Here is a 16,290-nt window from a genome sequence, read left to right on the forward strand (position 1 = left end):
TCCATAGGCCAAATTTAAAAATATTTCTGTGTTGTCTTTTTCCAGATAAAACCAGTAAAAGGTTCTGATCTGATTTCGTTCTGAGCAGAACTTCAAAGCTTTGAGCAGAAACACGTAGCTGTGTGATGATTCTGCAGCAGCTCCTTTGAAGCGTGCAGATATTCGCCTCCGGGGCTCAACATGAGGGGCCGTAAATCAGAGGCACGAAGGTCAAGCGTTCCTGGTTCTGCTGACCCGGTTCCCCGGGTTCCCCGGGTTCCTTGGGTTCCTGCCACCCCGGCCGGGTTTATCTGCGTTGATCGCTGTTGTTGTTGGCGTCGAGCCAGCGCTCCGTCCCGCTGATATATGTCGTGTCAGGAATCGTCACGCTGGAAAGTTGTGCTCTTAATTTAACACGTTTGAGCACAGCAGAGGCTCTGAGACGCCGCGGGCGTCGGTATGAAGACAGCCGACCGCAGTCATGGGTCCCACCGAGACAAAGGCCCGAATGTCCTCAGCTGCTGCCGCGGCCGTCCATCTTCTGCAGCCGTCAGCAGGGCCGGGTCAGCGGGGGGAAGGTCACGGGGGGGGGGGCCAGGGGGCCACCTGGTGGACTTGAACCCGATGCAGCTTCATCACGATGCACATGGAGAAGAGGTCAAACAAGGGCAGAATGAAGGAAATGAGGACAGAATGAAGGAAACAAGGGCAGAATGAAGGAAACAAGGACAGAATGAAGGAAACAAGGGCAGAATGAAGGAAACAAGGACAGAATTAGGGAAACAAGAACAGAATGAAGGAAACAAGGACAGAATGAAGGAAACAAGGACAGAATGAAGGAAACAAGGACAGAGTGAAGGAAGGAAACAAGGACAGAATGAAGGAAACAAGGACAGAATGAAGGAAATGAGGACAGAATGAAGGAAACAAGGACAGAATGAAGGAAACAAGGACAGAATGAAGGAAACAAGGACAGAATGAAGGAAACGAGGACAGAATGAAGGAAACAAGGGCAGAATGAAGGAAATGAGGACACGATGAAGGAAACCAGGGCAGAATGAAGGAAACAAGGACAAGCTGTAGGAAACAAGGGAAGGGTGGAGGAAACGAAGGCAGAATGAAGGAAACGAGGACAGACTGAAGGAAACAAGGACAGAATTAAGGAAACGAGAACAAGCTGTAGGAAACAAGGGAACGGTGGAGGAAACGAAGGCAGAATGAAGGAAAAGAAGGCAGAATGAAGGAAACAAGGACAGAATGAAGGAAACAAGGACAGAATGAAGGGAGCTGCAGCTTCATCATGATCCAGAATAAAAAGTCACGTCTGCAGGTTGTTTGTTGTTTGTTTTTAATTCCTCCAGAGGTATTTTTAGGTTTATGGGAGTTTTCTTTCAGAAAAGCCCCGGGTCCAAACGGGCTGCAGAATCATCTCTTTAGAAGGACAAACGTGTTGTTGTTGACTCCAACGTTTTCTTTCTCCTCCTCCAACTCAGATCAACTGAGTTGATCTGAGGGGTTCTGGGTTGGTTCTGAGTGGCTGAAGGAAACAAGGGCAAACTGAAGGAAACCAGGGCAGAATGAAGGAAACGAGGGCAGAATGAAGGAAACAAGGACAGAATGAAGGAAACAAGGACAGAATGAAGGAAACAAGGATAGACTGAAGGAAAAAAGGAAAGAGTGAAGGAAGGAAACAAGGACAGAATGAAGGAAACAAGGACAGAATGGAGGAAACGAGGACAGAATGAAGGAAACGAGGGGCAGAATGAAGGAAGAGGACAGAATGAAGGAAACAAGGGCAGAATGAAGGAAATGAGGACACGATGAAGGAAACAAGGGCAGAATGAAGGAAACAAGGGCAGAATGAAGGAAACAAGGACAGAATGAAGGAAACAAGGACAGAATGGAGGAAACGAGGGGCAGAATGAAAGAAACAAGGACAGAATTAAGGAAACGAGAACAAGCTGTAGGATACAAGGGAACGGTGAAGGAAACGAAGGCAGAATGAAGGAAACAAGGACAGAATGAAGGAAACGAGGACAGAATTAAGGAAACTGCTACTTCATCATGATCCAGAATAAAAATTCACGTCTGCAGGTTGTTTGTTGTTTGTTTTTAATTCCTCCGGAGGTGTTTTTAGGTTTATGGGAGTTTTCTTTCAGAAAAGCCCCGGGTCCAAACGGGCTACAGAATCATCTCTTTAGAAGGACAAACGTGTTGTTTGTTGACTCAAACGTTTTCTTTCTCCTCCTCCAACTCAGATCAACTGAGTTGATCTGAGGGGTTCTGGGTTGGTTCTGAGTGGCTGAAGGAAACAAGGGTAGAATGAAGGAAATGAGGACAGACTGAAGGAAATGAGGACAGACTGAAGGAAATGAGGACAGACTGAAGGAAACAAGGACAGAATGAAGGAAACAAGAATTAAATGAAGGAAACAAGGACAGACTGAAGGAAACGTGGACAGAATGAAGGCAACAAGGACAGAATGAAGGAAACAAGGGCAGAATGAAGGAAATGAGGACAGAATGAAGGAAACAAGGACAGAATGAAGGAAACGAGGGGCAGAATGAAGGAAAAGAGGACAGAATGAAATGAAATGAGGACACGATGAAGGAAACAAGGGCAGAATGAAGGAAACAAGGGCAGAATGAAGGACACAAGGACAGAATAAAGGAAACAAGGGCAGAATGAAGGAAACAAGGGCAGAATGAAGGAAACAAGGACAGAATGAAGGAAACGAAGGTAGAATGAAGGAAACAAGGACAGAATGAAGGAAACGAAGGCAGAATGAAGGAAACAAGGACAGAATGAAGGAAACGAAGGCAGAATGTAGGAAACAAAGGCAGAATGAAGGAAACAAGGACAGAATGAAGGAAACGAGGACAGACTGAAGGAAACAAGGACAGAATTAAGGAAACGAGAACAAGTTGTAGGAAACAAGGGAACGGTGAAGGAAACGAAGGCAGAATGAAGGAAACAAGGACAGAACGAAGGAAACAAGGACAGACTGAAGGAAACAAGGACAGAATGAAGGAAACTGCTACTTCATCATGATCCAGAATAAAAAGTCACGTCTGCAGGTTGTTTGTTGTTTGTTTTTTAATTCCTCCGGAGGTATTTTTAGGTTTATGGGAGTTTTCTTTCAGAAAAGCCCCGGGTCCAAACGGGCGGCAGAATCATCTCTTTAGAAGGACAAACGTGTTGTTGTTGACTCCAACGTTTTCTTTCTCCTCCTCCAACTCGGATCAACTGAGTTGATCTGAGTGGTTCTGGGTTGGTTCTGAGTGGCTGAAGGAAACGAGGACAGGCTGAAGGAAACGAGGACAGAATGAAGGAAACGAGGACAGAATGAAGGTAACGAGGACAGAATGAAGGAAACAAGGACAGAATGAAGGAAACGAAGGCAGAATGAAGGAAACGAGGACAGAATGAAGGAAACAAGGACAGAATGAAGGAAACGAGGACAGAATGAAGGAAACGAGGACAGAATGAAGGAAACGAGGACAGAATGAAGGAAACGAGGACAGAATGAAAGAAACAAGGGCAGACTGAAGGAAACAAGGACAGAATGAAGGAAACGAGGACAGAATGAAGGAAACAAGGACAGAATGAAGGAAACGAGGACAGAATGAAGGAAACGAGGACAGAATGAAAGAAACAAGGGCAGACTGAAGGAAACAAGGACAGAATGAAGGAAACCAGGACAGAATGAAGCAAACAAGGACATGATCAAGGAAACAAAGGCAGAATGGAGGAAACAAGGACAGAATGAAGGAAACAAGGGCAGACTGAAGGAAACAAGGACAGAATGAAGGAAACAAGGGCAGAATGAAGGAAACAAGGACAGACTGAAGAAAAACAAGGACAGAATGAAGGAAACTAGGACAGAATGAAGGAAACAGGGACAGAATGAAGGAAATGATGACAGACTGAAGGAAACAAGGAAAGGCTGAAGGAAACGAGGACAGAATGAAGGAAACAATGACAGAATGAAGGAAATGATGACAGACTGAAGGAAACAAGGAAAGGCTGAAGGAAACAAGGGTAGAATGAAGGAAACAAGGAAAGGCTGAAGGAAACGAGGACACGATGAAGGAAACGAGGACAGAATGAAGGAAACAAGGACAGGATGAAGGAGACAAGGACAGAATGGAGGAAACAAGGACAGACTGAAGGAAACAAGGACAGAATGAAGGAAACAAGGACAGAATGAAGGAAACAAGGACAGAATGAAGGAAACTGCAGCTTCATCAAGATCCAGAATAAAAAGTCACGTCCGCAGGTTGTTTGTTGTTTGTTTTTAATTCCTCCAGAGGTATTTTTAGAAATCCCAGAAGGATTCTGGGAGTTTTCTTTCAGAAGAAAAGCCCCGGGTCCAAACGGGCTGCAGAATCATCTCTTTACAAGGACAAATGTGTTGTTGTTGTTGACTCCAACGTTTTCTTTCTCCTCCTCCAACTCGGTAGCAGATCAACTGAGTTGATCTGAGTGGTTCTGGGCCGGTTCTGGTTGTGTTCTGGGTCATCATCCCGTTGGACGACCCGTGACCCGGGGCTGAGACCGAGCACTGGAAATCTGCAACAAAAACCACAAACGAAACACAAAACCGACACAGAGCCGACCAAAACACGAGCAGCAATCGACCCAAATCTCGAGATCTGATCGCAGTCTGAGCCAAGCTACCGCTAACTAACCCCAAAAACTACAGAGCAAGCATGCAGGTGAACAAGCCAGTGTGTCTGTCTATGTGTGTGTGTGCGTGTATGTATATCACTATGCGTGTGTGTGTGTGTGTGTGTGTGTGTGTGTGTGTGTGTGTGTGTGTATATACGTGCGTGTGTGTGTACATGTGTGTGTGTGTGTGTGTTTGTATATGTTTGTGTGGCTGTGGCTATGTGTGTGTATGTGTGCATGTATGAATATATATGTATGTGTATGTGTGCGTAAGTGTGTGTGTGTGTGTGTATATGTCTATGTGGCTATGTGTGTGAGTATGTTTTATTATATGTTGTATTAAGTTACTTTTTAATGAATTTTAAAACTCAGATTTGCTAAACAAAAGTCAGAATTTCAGACTTTATAAAGTAAAGGTCAGAAATTGAGACTGAATACGCAGGTGAGACGCAGGAGAGACTCGGTGAGAGACTGAGACGCGGCGGACTCACCTGCTCGCCGGTCGTAGGTGCAGGACGCCGGCCGCAGCGCGGCGCCGCAGGAGTCGCACAGGAAGCAGCTCCGGTGGAAGAAGAGACCTTCAGCGCTGAGACGCTCCATCAGGTAGACGCGGCGGTGGCAGAAGACGCAGACGTCACTGCAGCCGGTGGACGCCTGCGGGACAGAGGACAGGTGAAGGAGACGAGGACAGAATGAAGGAAACGAGGACAGGATGAAGGAGACGAGGACACGATGAACGAGACGAGGACAGACTAAAGGACAGAGGACAGGGTGAATGACATGCTGAAGGAGACGAGGACAGGTTGAAGGAAACAAGGCGGCGTTACCACGGCAACCTCCTGCTGGCTCTGGATGCGACTGGTGATCTGCTCGGCCAATGAGCTCACTCCGCCGGTGTACATCTGGAGACACTGGGGACACAGAGGGACCAATCACAGCTCAGCACGGTGGGACAGGATGAGGACCAGGAATCCCCCCCCCCCAGGACCCCTGTGGACCTGGATCAGAACTGTACCGAGCTGATTACATCAAGGACGATGGCTGAGGAGCAGATCTGGGGCAAAGTTCACAGACTTATCGCTGATACAAACACACACACAATGATAAATACACCTCCCTCATTCTTCAACAACTTGCTTTTCTGTGCTGAGGTGTGTTTTGCACCTTGTCATCTGCTTTGCCTTTTTAAAAACCTTTTTATAATCTAATCTAATCCCCAAAACCCAGGGGAACCACACAGAAAAAACCTCCAAAACCCCGGAAAACCACCCAGGAAAACCTCCAAAACCCAGGAGAACCCCCCTAGACCCAGGAGAACTACCCTGGAGAACCCCTTAAACCCGGGAGAACCCTCCAAAACCCAGGAGAACTACCATGGAGAACCCCCAAAACCCAGGAGAACCCCCCTAGACCCAGGAGAACCCCCCTAGACCCAGGATAACTACCCAGGAGAACCCTTTAAACCCAGGAAAACCCCCAAAACCCAGAACAGCCTGGGACACGCCCACTTCATTAGCTCAGCTTAGCTTGTGCTAACTCACCCACAATCATTCTGACAGAAATGGTCCACCCTTGATGCTAATGCTGCTAACGCTGCTAACGCTGCTAACGCTGCTAACACTGCTAACACTGCTAACGCTGCTAACGCTACGACATCCAAAACCAGGACCGGCGTAACCGTCCCGGTGAAACCAGCCCCCGGGTCTGGCAGTCAGAAGGCGCGCCGATTTTTCCCAGTGGCCAGCCGCGGTACTGCAACCAAAAATCCCATGCGGCCCAGAAAGCTTTTTTCCCATAGACCGCAATAGTAAAAGAGAAGCCTCTAAAACTGTTCACAGCACACCTCCAGCTGTAATCACCGGCAATTACTAATCTTTGTATTCTATATTTTTAAGTCATGGACTTTATATCCGTCAAAAATGTTTTATAACGGCCAGAAAAGTAAAAGAAAAGTCTCTTTCTGGGCGTGACGTCACGGCTGACGTCACAGCCGTGTCCGTGCATTCCACGGATGTTTTATATTAATATATATTATATAATTATATTATATTAATACATTAATAATATATGTAATGCTATACATGTAATAATATACATTAATTAAGATATTATATTAATACATATTATATTAATACTCGCGTCATTGCCCCGGGGCATGATGGGAGGCCCCAGAGCATCATGGGAGGTGACTCAACTGCGCATGCTCTATGGGCCGCTGTATGCGGAAGTAAACCCGGAAGTCAGAGATTTTTTCGGCTTATGCGCTGGCTGAGCAGAAGGCATTGAAATGAATGGGCGGCCATTTTTAGTCTCCGATCCAGTTTCTATAATACATCCATGGGTGAAACGCTAGCGGCTAGCCGGCGGCGGTTTAATGGGAGGAGCTAGCCACCGCTGGCCCCTGGTTGACCCTTGACCCTTCCCGGCCACATGTAGCCACGGAGACAGAAGCCTGGACCCGCCCTCCAGTGGTCAGCCGAGGAACTGCGGGTCTCGGGACTCCCGTGTTACTGACAGGTTTAGCCTGTTTTAGGGGGCGAAGTCAAACCGAGCGGTTGACCTTTTTGACTTTTTCAAACCTAAACCCGTTAACAGGGGTCTGTGATGTCACAGGACTCGACCCAGACGGGCCGCGTTGTGACGTTTTGGTGTCCGACACCCAAACATGAACTCAAATCAGGGGTCTTGAACCGGGGGTCTTCGACCCCTAGGGGTCGCAGAGGTACTGCAGGGGGTCCTCCAACTTAGAAAGAAATAAAGGCAATTTGTGAGTTAAAAAAATAAAAAATAAATAAATAATAATAATAATAATAAAAATAATAAATATATATATATATGATTGAGAAAACTCAATTAACAGGCGATAATAATCTACTTTTGACAACTATTTAGTCTACAACTCTACATAAATGATTCCCATGACGTGAGTCATGTAACTAATCTCAACTTTAGAGCAGAAAAACGAGCTAGCTAGCTGTTTAAGAAAAGAAAATTCATTGCGAAATTGACTTGCTTATTTTATATTTAACGCTAGTTAGACCTGATGGATAAATTGGGGACAATAATGAAGCCTAAAGCTGGAGATTGTAACATTACAGCTCGGCCTAACGTTACAAGTTTCATCAACCGTAAACACATGTAGGCTAATAACCCAGTCAGGAATTGGTTAATAAGGTGATATAAGCAGAATAAAAACACATTCAAAAGTGATTATAAGCCAGGCTTAAAACTTTTTTTTTTTTTAAATGGAAAAAATAAGAATTACAAGCGGGGGTCCCTGCTCTGTTTTTCTCTCATCCAAGGGCTAAAAAAGGTTGAAGCACAAAGTGCTCAGTCACCAGCAGGAACACACTCGGGGCGGTTCTGCCACCGGCGCCGCTCGTCAATACCGACTATTCATGGCGCCGTATCGATCACATGGCGCTGCAGGGCCGGTACCGAGGACGAGTGCAGCCGTGGGACACAACGACCGCCTGGTCCTGGTCCCGCCAGAACTCTCAGGCCACATTTACACATAGTCGGGTATTTACAAAAATTGATATTTCCCCCTCTACGTTTTGAAAAATACAATAATTTACACGAACCAGCATAAATACGCTGTTAAGGTGCTATGAGCAGCCAAACCTACAGGGGGCAGTGTAACGAGAAGCATAAAGTCATGCTAGCCAATCAGAATCCTGGAAAAAAACATCAACAAATGACACGAGTAACTTCCAGTTATTTCCAAGATGAACGAGAGTCTTTCGTTTGGAGTGACAGAGAAGTTACTTTTAAAGCAGCACCATGTAACTTTTCCACCTTAATATAATATTTCCAGAGTCATTGTGATGGAACATCAACTTACAACAGGTTTAATGACACCTCTGTCATGGTCTGAGGGGTCTGTATCGCCTTCACTGGCACTATGTAACTTTGAGGTGGATGGTAGGAACCCTTCCACACTACTGGTAAAACACTACCGATTTTGTCCAAAGGAGCCGCCAAACTCAACAAAAGCTGAAAGTTACATTGTGCTGCTTTAAGTGTGACTTTAAGTAAACAAACGGCCAAAACGCATGAAAACACCACCGTTTTTGCTACGTGTAAACAGGGCCTTAAAGACGCAGGCCGGGCTGAGATCTGAGATCTGGGGTCTGGTTCTGGGTCGGGTCGGGGTCCACTAGCACAGAGGTCCGGTACCTGCTCGTCCTGGCCGGATCCGTCCTGGTTCCGGATCCGCTCCTTGAACCGGAAGCTCATCTGCTCCTGCTGAAGAGTCCGTTTCCTCTGGAGAACAGGGACACCGTTAGACCGCCGGTTCTGACCCGGGTTCTGACCCGGCATGGCTCGGGCGGGTCGGCAGGTCTGGTGATGCAGGAGGATGCGGAACCGGCCAGGTCCAGTTTATGTGGTTCTGGTACCGGAGGCCGGGTTTATTTCACCATCCTCCTCCTGCCTCAGAGACATCAGACTACATCTGGGGTTCTGGTTCTGACCCGGGAATCCAAGTGGGCCGGGAAAACACGGAGGAGCTTTCTGGCTCTACTGGGCTCTACTGGGTTTTACTGGGTTCTACTTGTCTCCATGACAACAACTGGACCGAGCAAACCCGGAGGATCTTTCTGGTTCACTGCAAAAACTCAATCTTACCAGGAATATTTGTCTTATTTCTAGTTAAAATGTCTAATTTTTAGTCAAAAAATCTCATTACACTTAAAACAAGAATCATTAGCAGAAATATAACTTGTTATTTGACAATTTTCACCTGTTTCAAGTAAATTTTCACATGAAATAAGTAGAAAAATCTGCCAGTCGGACAAGATTTATCTTCTCATTACAAGCAAAAAAATCCACTGGCAGATTTTTCTACTTATTTTAAGTGAAAATCTACTTGAAACAGGTGAAAATAGGTTTTTCCAGTGATGAGTCTTGTTTTAAGTGTAATGAGATTTTTTTGACTAAAAATGAGACATTTTAACTAGAAATAAGACAAATATTCTTGTTAAGATTTTGAGGTTTTGCAGTGTTCTACTGGGCTTTACTGGGTTCTACCGGGCTTTACCGGTCTCCATGACGACGCCGGCTGACTTTCCGGGGACTCCGGCGCGGGAGGGGAGTTGGCCGACGGCTCCCCCTGCTGGTCGAGATGAACATTGTGAAGCTTTAAACTGCCACCAATAATCAATATTCAACTTTATTGATCTGCAGCTTTGAAACAAACAGAACCTCCGGAGCAATAAACGGATCAATCATCGATAAAGGCTCCTCCCACCTGCTGACGAATGGCCGCAGCAGCAGAAGAGGAAGAAGTCCTGGCCGAGCCCTCGTCCAGCTTGGCCTGCAGCTGATTGGCCATGAGACGGACCCTGGACCGGCTGGCCCCGCCCACTAACGCCTCCCCGGCGCCGCTGTCCGGGTCACATGACTGCAAGACAGAAACCAGCCAATCAGAGGCGAGGTTGGCGGAGCCTATGGAAACAGCTGTTTTTATCTTCATCCTCAGGTCTTTTTATTCATCATCTTTTTCTTCATCAGATAAAACAGAGGTTATCATTCTTGGTCCAGAGCATCTTAGGAAGGGATTAGATGGTGTTGCGGTGGCTTCCAGTGCAACTGTGAGAAACCTTGGTGTTGTTTTCGATCAGGATTTGTCGTTTAAACCATATGTTAATCAGGTTTGTAAAATAGCGTTTTTCCATCTCCGTAATATTACAAAACTTAGGAAAATCCTCTCGCAGAGTGATGCAGAAAAACTAGTTCATGCGTTTGTATCTTCTAGACTGGATTACTGTAATGTGTTGTTAGCAGGATGTCCAAGTAATTTGCTGAATAGGCTCCAGCTGATCCAGAATGCAGCAGCACGAGTGCTGACAGGAATCAGCAGGAGAGACCACGTCTCTCCAGTGTTAGCGTTGCTCCATTGGCTACCGGTAAAATTCAGAATCCAATTTAAAATTTTATTACTTGCATATACAGTAAAGCCCAAAACGGCTCAGCTCCGCAGTATTTACAAGACCTGATAGTGCCTTATGTTCCTGGCAGAGCTCTCCATTCTCGGATTGCAGGTTTACTCGTAGTTCCTAGAGTATCCAAATGTAGATTTGGAGGGCGGGCGTTCTGCTATCAGGTACCATTACTATGGAACCAACTTCCAATCTGGGTTAAGGAGGCTGACACCACCTCCACCTTTAAAACTAAACTTAAAACCTTTCTGTTTAGTAAAGCCTATAGTTAGTGTTTAGTAAACCTCTAGCTGGTGTTGGTAAATCTCTAGGTAGTGTAAACTCTAGTGTGTTAGAGTCAGTAGTCATAGTTGCAGCTATAAACAAGACTATAATAGTTAGTCTCAAATATAGCTTCGCGGTAGATATGCTGCTATAGGCTTATGCTGCAGGGGGGCACAGACATGATCCGCTGGGCGGTGCCTCTCACCCTTCTTCTCCTCTCCTTTTCCCTTCCTCTCTTCTCCATTTCCGTTTTTATTTATTATAAATATCTCATAGCTATCGTTTTTGTCCATCGCTCCTGTAGTTTCTTGTGTTGGCCCCCCTTTTTTCTCTTTTGTGCATGTTTGCAGGCCGGAGCCTTGGGAGCTGCGTTCTGGCCTGTGTTCCCGGCCCCCCCCATCCCCGGTCATCCCGTTGCTGCTTCCACCTGCCTACGTGGATGTCTGCTGTGTGCTGCTGACTGGAAAGCGCCTAGAGACAACATCTGTTGTATTAGACACTATATAAATAAAATTGAATTGAATTGAATTGAATCCTCATCACAGAGTCAAGTCGTTAAGTCTTTTTTTCCATCTTCATCGTCGAGTCTTTTTCTTCATCGTCAAGTCTTTTTCTTTATCGTCCAGTCTTTTTCTTCATCGTCGAGTCTTTTTCTTTTTCTTCATCGTTGAGTCTTTGTCTTCATCGTCTTTTTCTTCATTGTCAAGTCTTTTTCTTCATCGTCAAGTTTTTTTCTTTTTCTTCATCGTCGAGTCTTTTTCTTCATCAGTAAGTTTTTTTCTTTTTCTTCATCGTCAGGTCTTTTTCTTCATCATCAACGGTTCCTTAGCCTTTCAGGAGTCTCATCTATAGGTTTTTGTCTTCGTCAGTGACAAGTCTCGGTCTCTCTCTTCATCAACAGGTCTTCGTCTTCATCAGTGATGTCATTGATTCATAAATCAGCTGGTTCTGGTCTCGGTTCTGGAGGAAAACATCTGGAACAGATCGAAGGACCACTCACCTCCTGGATCTCTTCTAGCGCCTCACTCGTCCTCCTCCTCTTGCCGAGAGCGTCGCTGTGATCCTGCGAAGACTCCAGATTAATACCACCCTAAATCACAGACGGGGAACGAGGGGAAGGGAACCAGAGGAACCAGGAACCAGGGGAACCAGGAGAACCAGGCTGCCGGTACCTTTCTCTTCCGAGACGGACTGGATCCCAGTCTGCTGAGGAGGGATGCTGGAGCCAGCAGGGCCGACCTCAGGTCCGCGCTCCGACCCAGGCAGCCTGAAACAGAGACCAGCTGGGTGACCCGACACGTAGACGCCCGTCCTCTCCGGACGTCTGGTCAGACATGTTTGCTCAAAGGATGTATTTTCTCTTTGCTTTGGTTTCTATTTAAGTCTCGTCAACACTTTAAAGGCACTACCGTATCGGCCTGAATATAAGACGACCCTGATTATAAGACGACCCCCCTCTTTTTCAAGACTCAAGTTTGAAAAAAGACTTTAAGAACACCAAATTCAAGTTTTATACAGAAAATAATTACAGTACATCTGAAACAAATGATTATAACAATATATTGGAGAGAAAAGGCATGTTATTTAGCTTCATTCAAATCATCATCTTGAAGTTTGCATCATAACTTCTCCTCAGCTGCCGGTTAACCTGCCGACATTCCACCCACTTTTCTCCAGATTGTCGCTACCTTTCTCCATTTTCTGTTATCTCTTTTCTTATTTTCTTCTCTTTTCTTTCTTACCGCTATTTTTATTTTTATTCTTCGTGACAAGGGTTCGCTTTTACGGAAGAGTATTAGGGCAGGAGAAAAAATATTTGAGAGGGGAAGATTTTTTCTTATTGTGCACTTTGGCAGCACGGTGGCTTAGTGGTTAGCACTGTTGCCTCACAGCAAGAAGGTCCCCGGTTTGACTCCCAGGCCCGGCAGGGGCCTTTCTGTGTGGAGTTTGCATGTTCTCCCCGTGCTTGCGTGGGTTTTCTCCGGGTACTCCGGCTTCCTCCCACAGTCCAAAAACATGCATATTAGGTTAATTGATGATTCTAAATTGCCCGTAGGTGTGAGCGTGAGTGTGATTGTGAGCATGGTTTGTGTGTCTATATGTGGCCCTGTGATCGACTGGTGACCTGTCCAGGGTGTAACTCCTGCCTCTCACCTAAAAATGAGCTGGGATAGGCTCCAGCAGACCCCCGTGACCCCGCAAGGGATAAAGCGGGTAAGATAATGAATGAATGAATGAATGAATGAATGTGCACTTCGAGAAAAAAGTCGAAATGTCGAGATTAATGTTGAAATACAATTTCAAGAATAAATTCGAAATGTTGCCTTTTTCTCAACATTTCAACTTTATTCACAAAATTTTGAATTTTTGTGTCATAAGTACATAATGAAAAAAAAATCTTCTTCTTCTTCTTCTTCTTCTTCCTCTAAAATATTATTTAAATTTTTCTTCTGCCTGGCCCTGATACTCTTCCGTACGCTTTGGCCTGGGGAGTTAAGTTCAGCATTCGCTTTGAAGATATCTGGCCAGAGGTGGACAGAGTACTCGACCCCAGTACTTGAGTAAGAGTACAAATACTACTGGTCAAAATTTACTCCGTTACAAGTAAAAGTAGCTCAGTCAAAATATTACTCGAGTAAGAGTAGAAAAGTACTTGCTTTTAAAGGTACTTAAGTATCCAAAAGTAAATGCTTTTAAATTTACTTTAAGTAAAAGTAAGAGTAAGAGTAAGAGTAAATTTCTTATTTTCCACATCAGTAAATTACTATATTTTTCTAAATTAATTTAAGGATCTTTTAATCTTGTTTCTGAGAATTAACTCTTTGAAACCAGCTGTACTGATGTGCTGCTTTTAGAACCACAATGTTATATAAAACCTGCAGAAACACCAAAAACAAATCAAATGAATGGGATCATAAGAGGACAGCAGATGATGCAGAGTTTATTCAAAATCATGAACTGAAACCAAATGAACCTGCACCATCCAACTAAGTCTGGATCCCCCTCAAAGACCACTGCTTTACAAAAAACTACATCTCTGCTTTCAATAACTCAATGTTGAAGTCACTTAACTTTACAGGAAGGACATGTACCAGTACAATATAGCAATATAGAGCATAACAAACTGTCTCCCCATTCAGCCATTCAGAGGCTTGACTATTTCCGCTTTACGTACATCCCAGTGGAGAGCGTGCACTGTGATAGGTCTCCTCCTTTGACAAAAACAGCCTGTGTCCAATAGGATTTTAGGGAAGAAGAAAAAAGAGCAGACCTGAAAGTAACGAGTACTTTTCAGCCTTCCTAGAAATTTACTCGAGTAAAAGTAAAAATATTTGTCTTGGAAATGTATTCAAGTAAGAGTAATAAGTACCAAAGAAATCTAATACTCAAGTAAAGTACAAATCCTCTGGATATGTACTTAAGTACAGTACTCAAGTAAATTTACTCTGTTACTGTCCACCACTGTATCTGGCGACATCTAGCGTTGTGAATGGGTGTAATGTCTACACCCCGAATGGAAGACGACCCCCACTTTTTCAGTCTTATTTCAATGCAAAAACCACCGTCTTATATTCAGGCCAATAGGGTATATGTAGTAAAACCACCTCTGACCACAAGGGGCATAAAGATCTGCTGGGATGATAATGGTTGGGATTGTCAAGCACATCTTGTAACACCGCTTCTTGTATATTGATGAGCCTGATCGTGATTATGCTGCCCCCCTGTGGTCAGGAGTGGTATTGCATCATGGGAAGGCGTGTCCCTGGTTGCAGCGTGCCTCCTTACCAGCAGGGGGCGGCGAGTCTCCGAGCAGCTGGTGGAACTGACTCAGGTACATGACCATGGACAGAGAGTCCGGCTCGGCGACGGACGTCATCTCCTCCACCGTCGTCAGCGGCGAGATCCCGAACTCTCGCTCGGCCACGTTGAAGGCCAGTCGGATGTTTTCCTCCTTCGCCGACTCGCTGAGAGAGTCGAAGTCTCTGAGGAGGGGGACGGGAGGTCAGACATGCCCCAAAAACCCGCCTCTAAAGCAACAATTCACATGACTGAAGATTTGTTAAGAAATGTACGGAAATACGGACTCCGTATAATCTTAGAGGTGTCTGCAATTTTAATGTACAAAAAGCTAAAAAAGGGATGAAAAGGAGATGTGTCTCCATTATTGGAGTTAAATACTGGAATGATGCCAACATAAATCATTCTCTTTTGATTTTTAAGAAAATGGTTTGTAAAGCTATTTTTGAAACTTATAAGTGCGATTGACTATCTGTTAATGTTTCTTTGCTTTTCTGTTGTTTCTTTGCCTTTTGTTGTTTCTTTGCTTTTCTGTTGTTTCTTTGCTTTTCTATTGTCTCTTTGCTTTTCTGGAGGTTGGTAGCCAAAAAAAGAAAGTTGATAACATAGGATAGGCTTTTATAAGCAGTTTGCTTCTGCCTATGCCTTTTCAGTCATTGTTCAACACATGATTATTGGTTTTGTGTGAAATGTCAATGCTGTGCACAATGTTTTTTGGTGTTGTGTTGTTTTTTTTTGTGTTGTCATGATTGAATAAACTTTACGGAAATGATCAGTTGCCACGGCAACGAGAACCAAACCAGTTTAAGAAAGCTCACATCAGAGCGGGTCGGTGACGGTGGATAAGGGCACACAGGGCGAGGCCGTCCGTCCAGGACGAGGTGAGGTCGCCGACGGCGACGCCACGGTAACCGCGGGTCTGCTCCCGGCACCACGCCAGCAGCTGATTGGACCGCCAGGCGGTCTCTGCCAGGGAGAAACGAGACGGGATTAGAGCTAAGCTGGATCATCTGGGGGGCAGCTTTTACGACCATCTTGAGCGTTGACCTTCTAAGAGAATTAAAGCAGCTTCTGTTTAACAGAACCGGTTTGGTCCACCTGGATGGTGACGAGGCCGGTGAGGCTGATCAATAACGGTGACCTGATCGCAGGAAGCTTCTGACTCTGGACCAACTAGGACTTTGAGAGGAAGCTGTGAATCCGTGGATCATTCATTCATTCGTTTTTCAAAAAAATATAATTTGTTCATTTGTTTTTCAAAATAAAACCCAAAAGTAAGAAAGCGAACAAACAACAAATTTTCTTAGTATTCATTAACTAAAATTAAAAAAATGCTAACGACCGATTTTTAAGTTTTTGATTTTATGCTCAAATGAATAATGGAAAAAAGCGGATAACGACCATTTCCCGTTTTATCCATTTTTGATCTGAAGCCAGTTCAGTTTGCTGGAAGTACCCTAGCGTAAAAGCTAACTTTACCAGAAGATTATTTAGCAAAGGTGGAAAATTTATATTTTGTGCTCTTCCGCTCCGATAAGAGATCACCGAGGACAGACGACATGACCACGGAGAAAATAAAGGTCATTTTCCAGGAATGTTATTATTTTTTTACTATTATTATGATTTTTTAACGTTA

The 16,290-nt window shown here is 44.8% G+C and overlaps 1 protein-coding gene across 5 annotated transcripts in view; it reads right to left on the reverse strand.

The window, feature by feature from the left end:
* The window catches only part of LOC133424009 (protein-methionine sulfoxide oxidase mical3b-like), a 47,049-nt gene that overhangs the window by 18,936 nt on the left and 11,823 nt on the right, over positions 1–16,290 (reverse strand). For 3 of the 5 annotated variants that reach the window (XM_061714371.1, XM_061714370.1, XM_061714369.1), the window contains exons 12-20: positions 15,473–15,620; positions 14,643–14,839; positions 12,029–12,123; positions 11,857–11,919; positions 9,902–10,054; positions 9,692–9,763; positions 8,830–8,916; positions 5,478–5,561; positions 5,142–5,304 (exon numbers count right to left, since the gene is read on the reverse strand). In XM_061714371.1, coding sequence (XP_061570355.1) covers positions 5,142–5,304; positions 5,478–5,561; positions 8,830–8,916; positions 9,692–9,763; positions 9,902–10,054; positions 11,857–11,919; positions 12,029–12,123; positions 14,643–14,839; positions 15,473–15,620 — 1,062 coding nt within the window. The remainder of the gene's footprint in view (positions 1–5,141; positions 5,305–5,477; positions 5,562–8,829; positions 8,917–9,691; positions 9,764–9,901; positions 10,055–11,856; positions 11,920–12,028; positions 12,124–14,642; positions 14,840–15,472; positions 15,621–16,290) is intronic. The other 2 variants (XM_061714372.1, XM_061714373.1) reach the window with 2 other exon arrangements.

Source organism: Cololabis saira, chromosome 23 (genome assembly GCF_033807715.1).
Source record: "Cololabis saira isolate AMF1-May2022 chromosome 23, fColSai1.1, whole genome shotgun sequence".
NCBI lineage: Eukaryota > Metazoa > Chordata > Actinopteri > Beloniformes > Belonidae > Cololabis > Cololabis saira.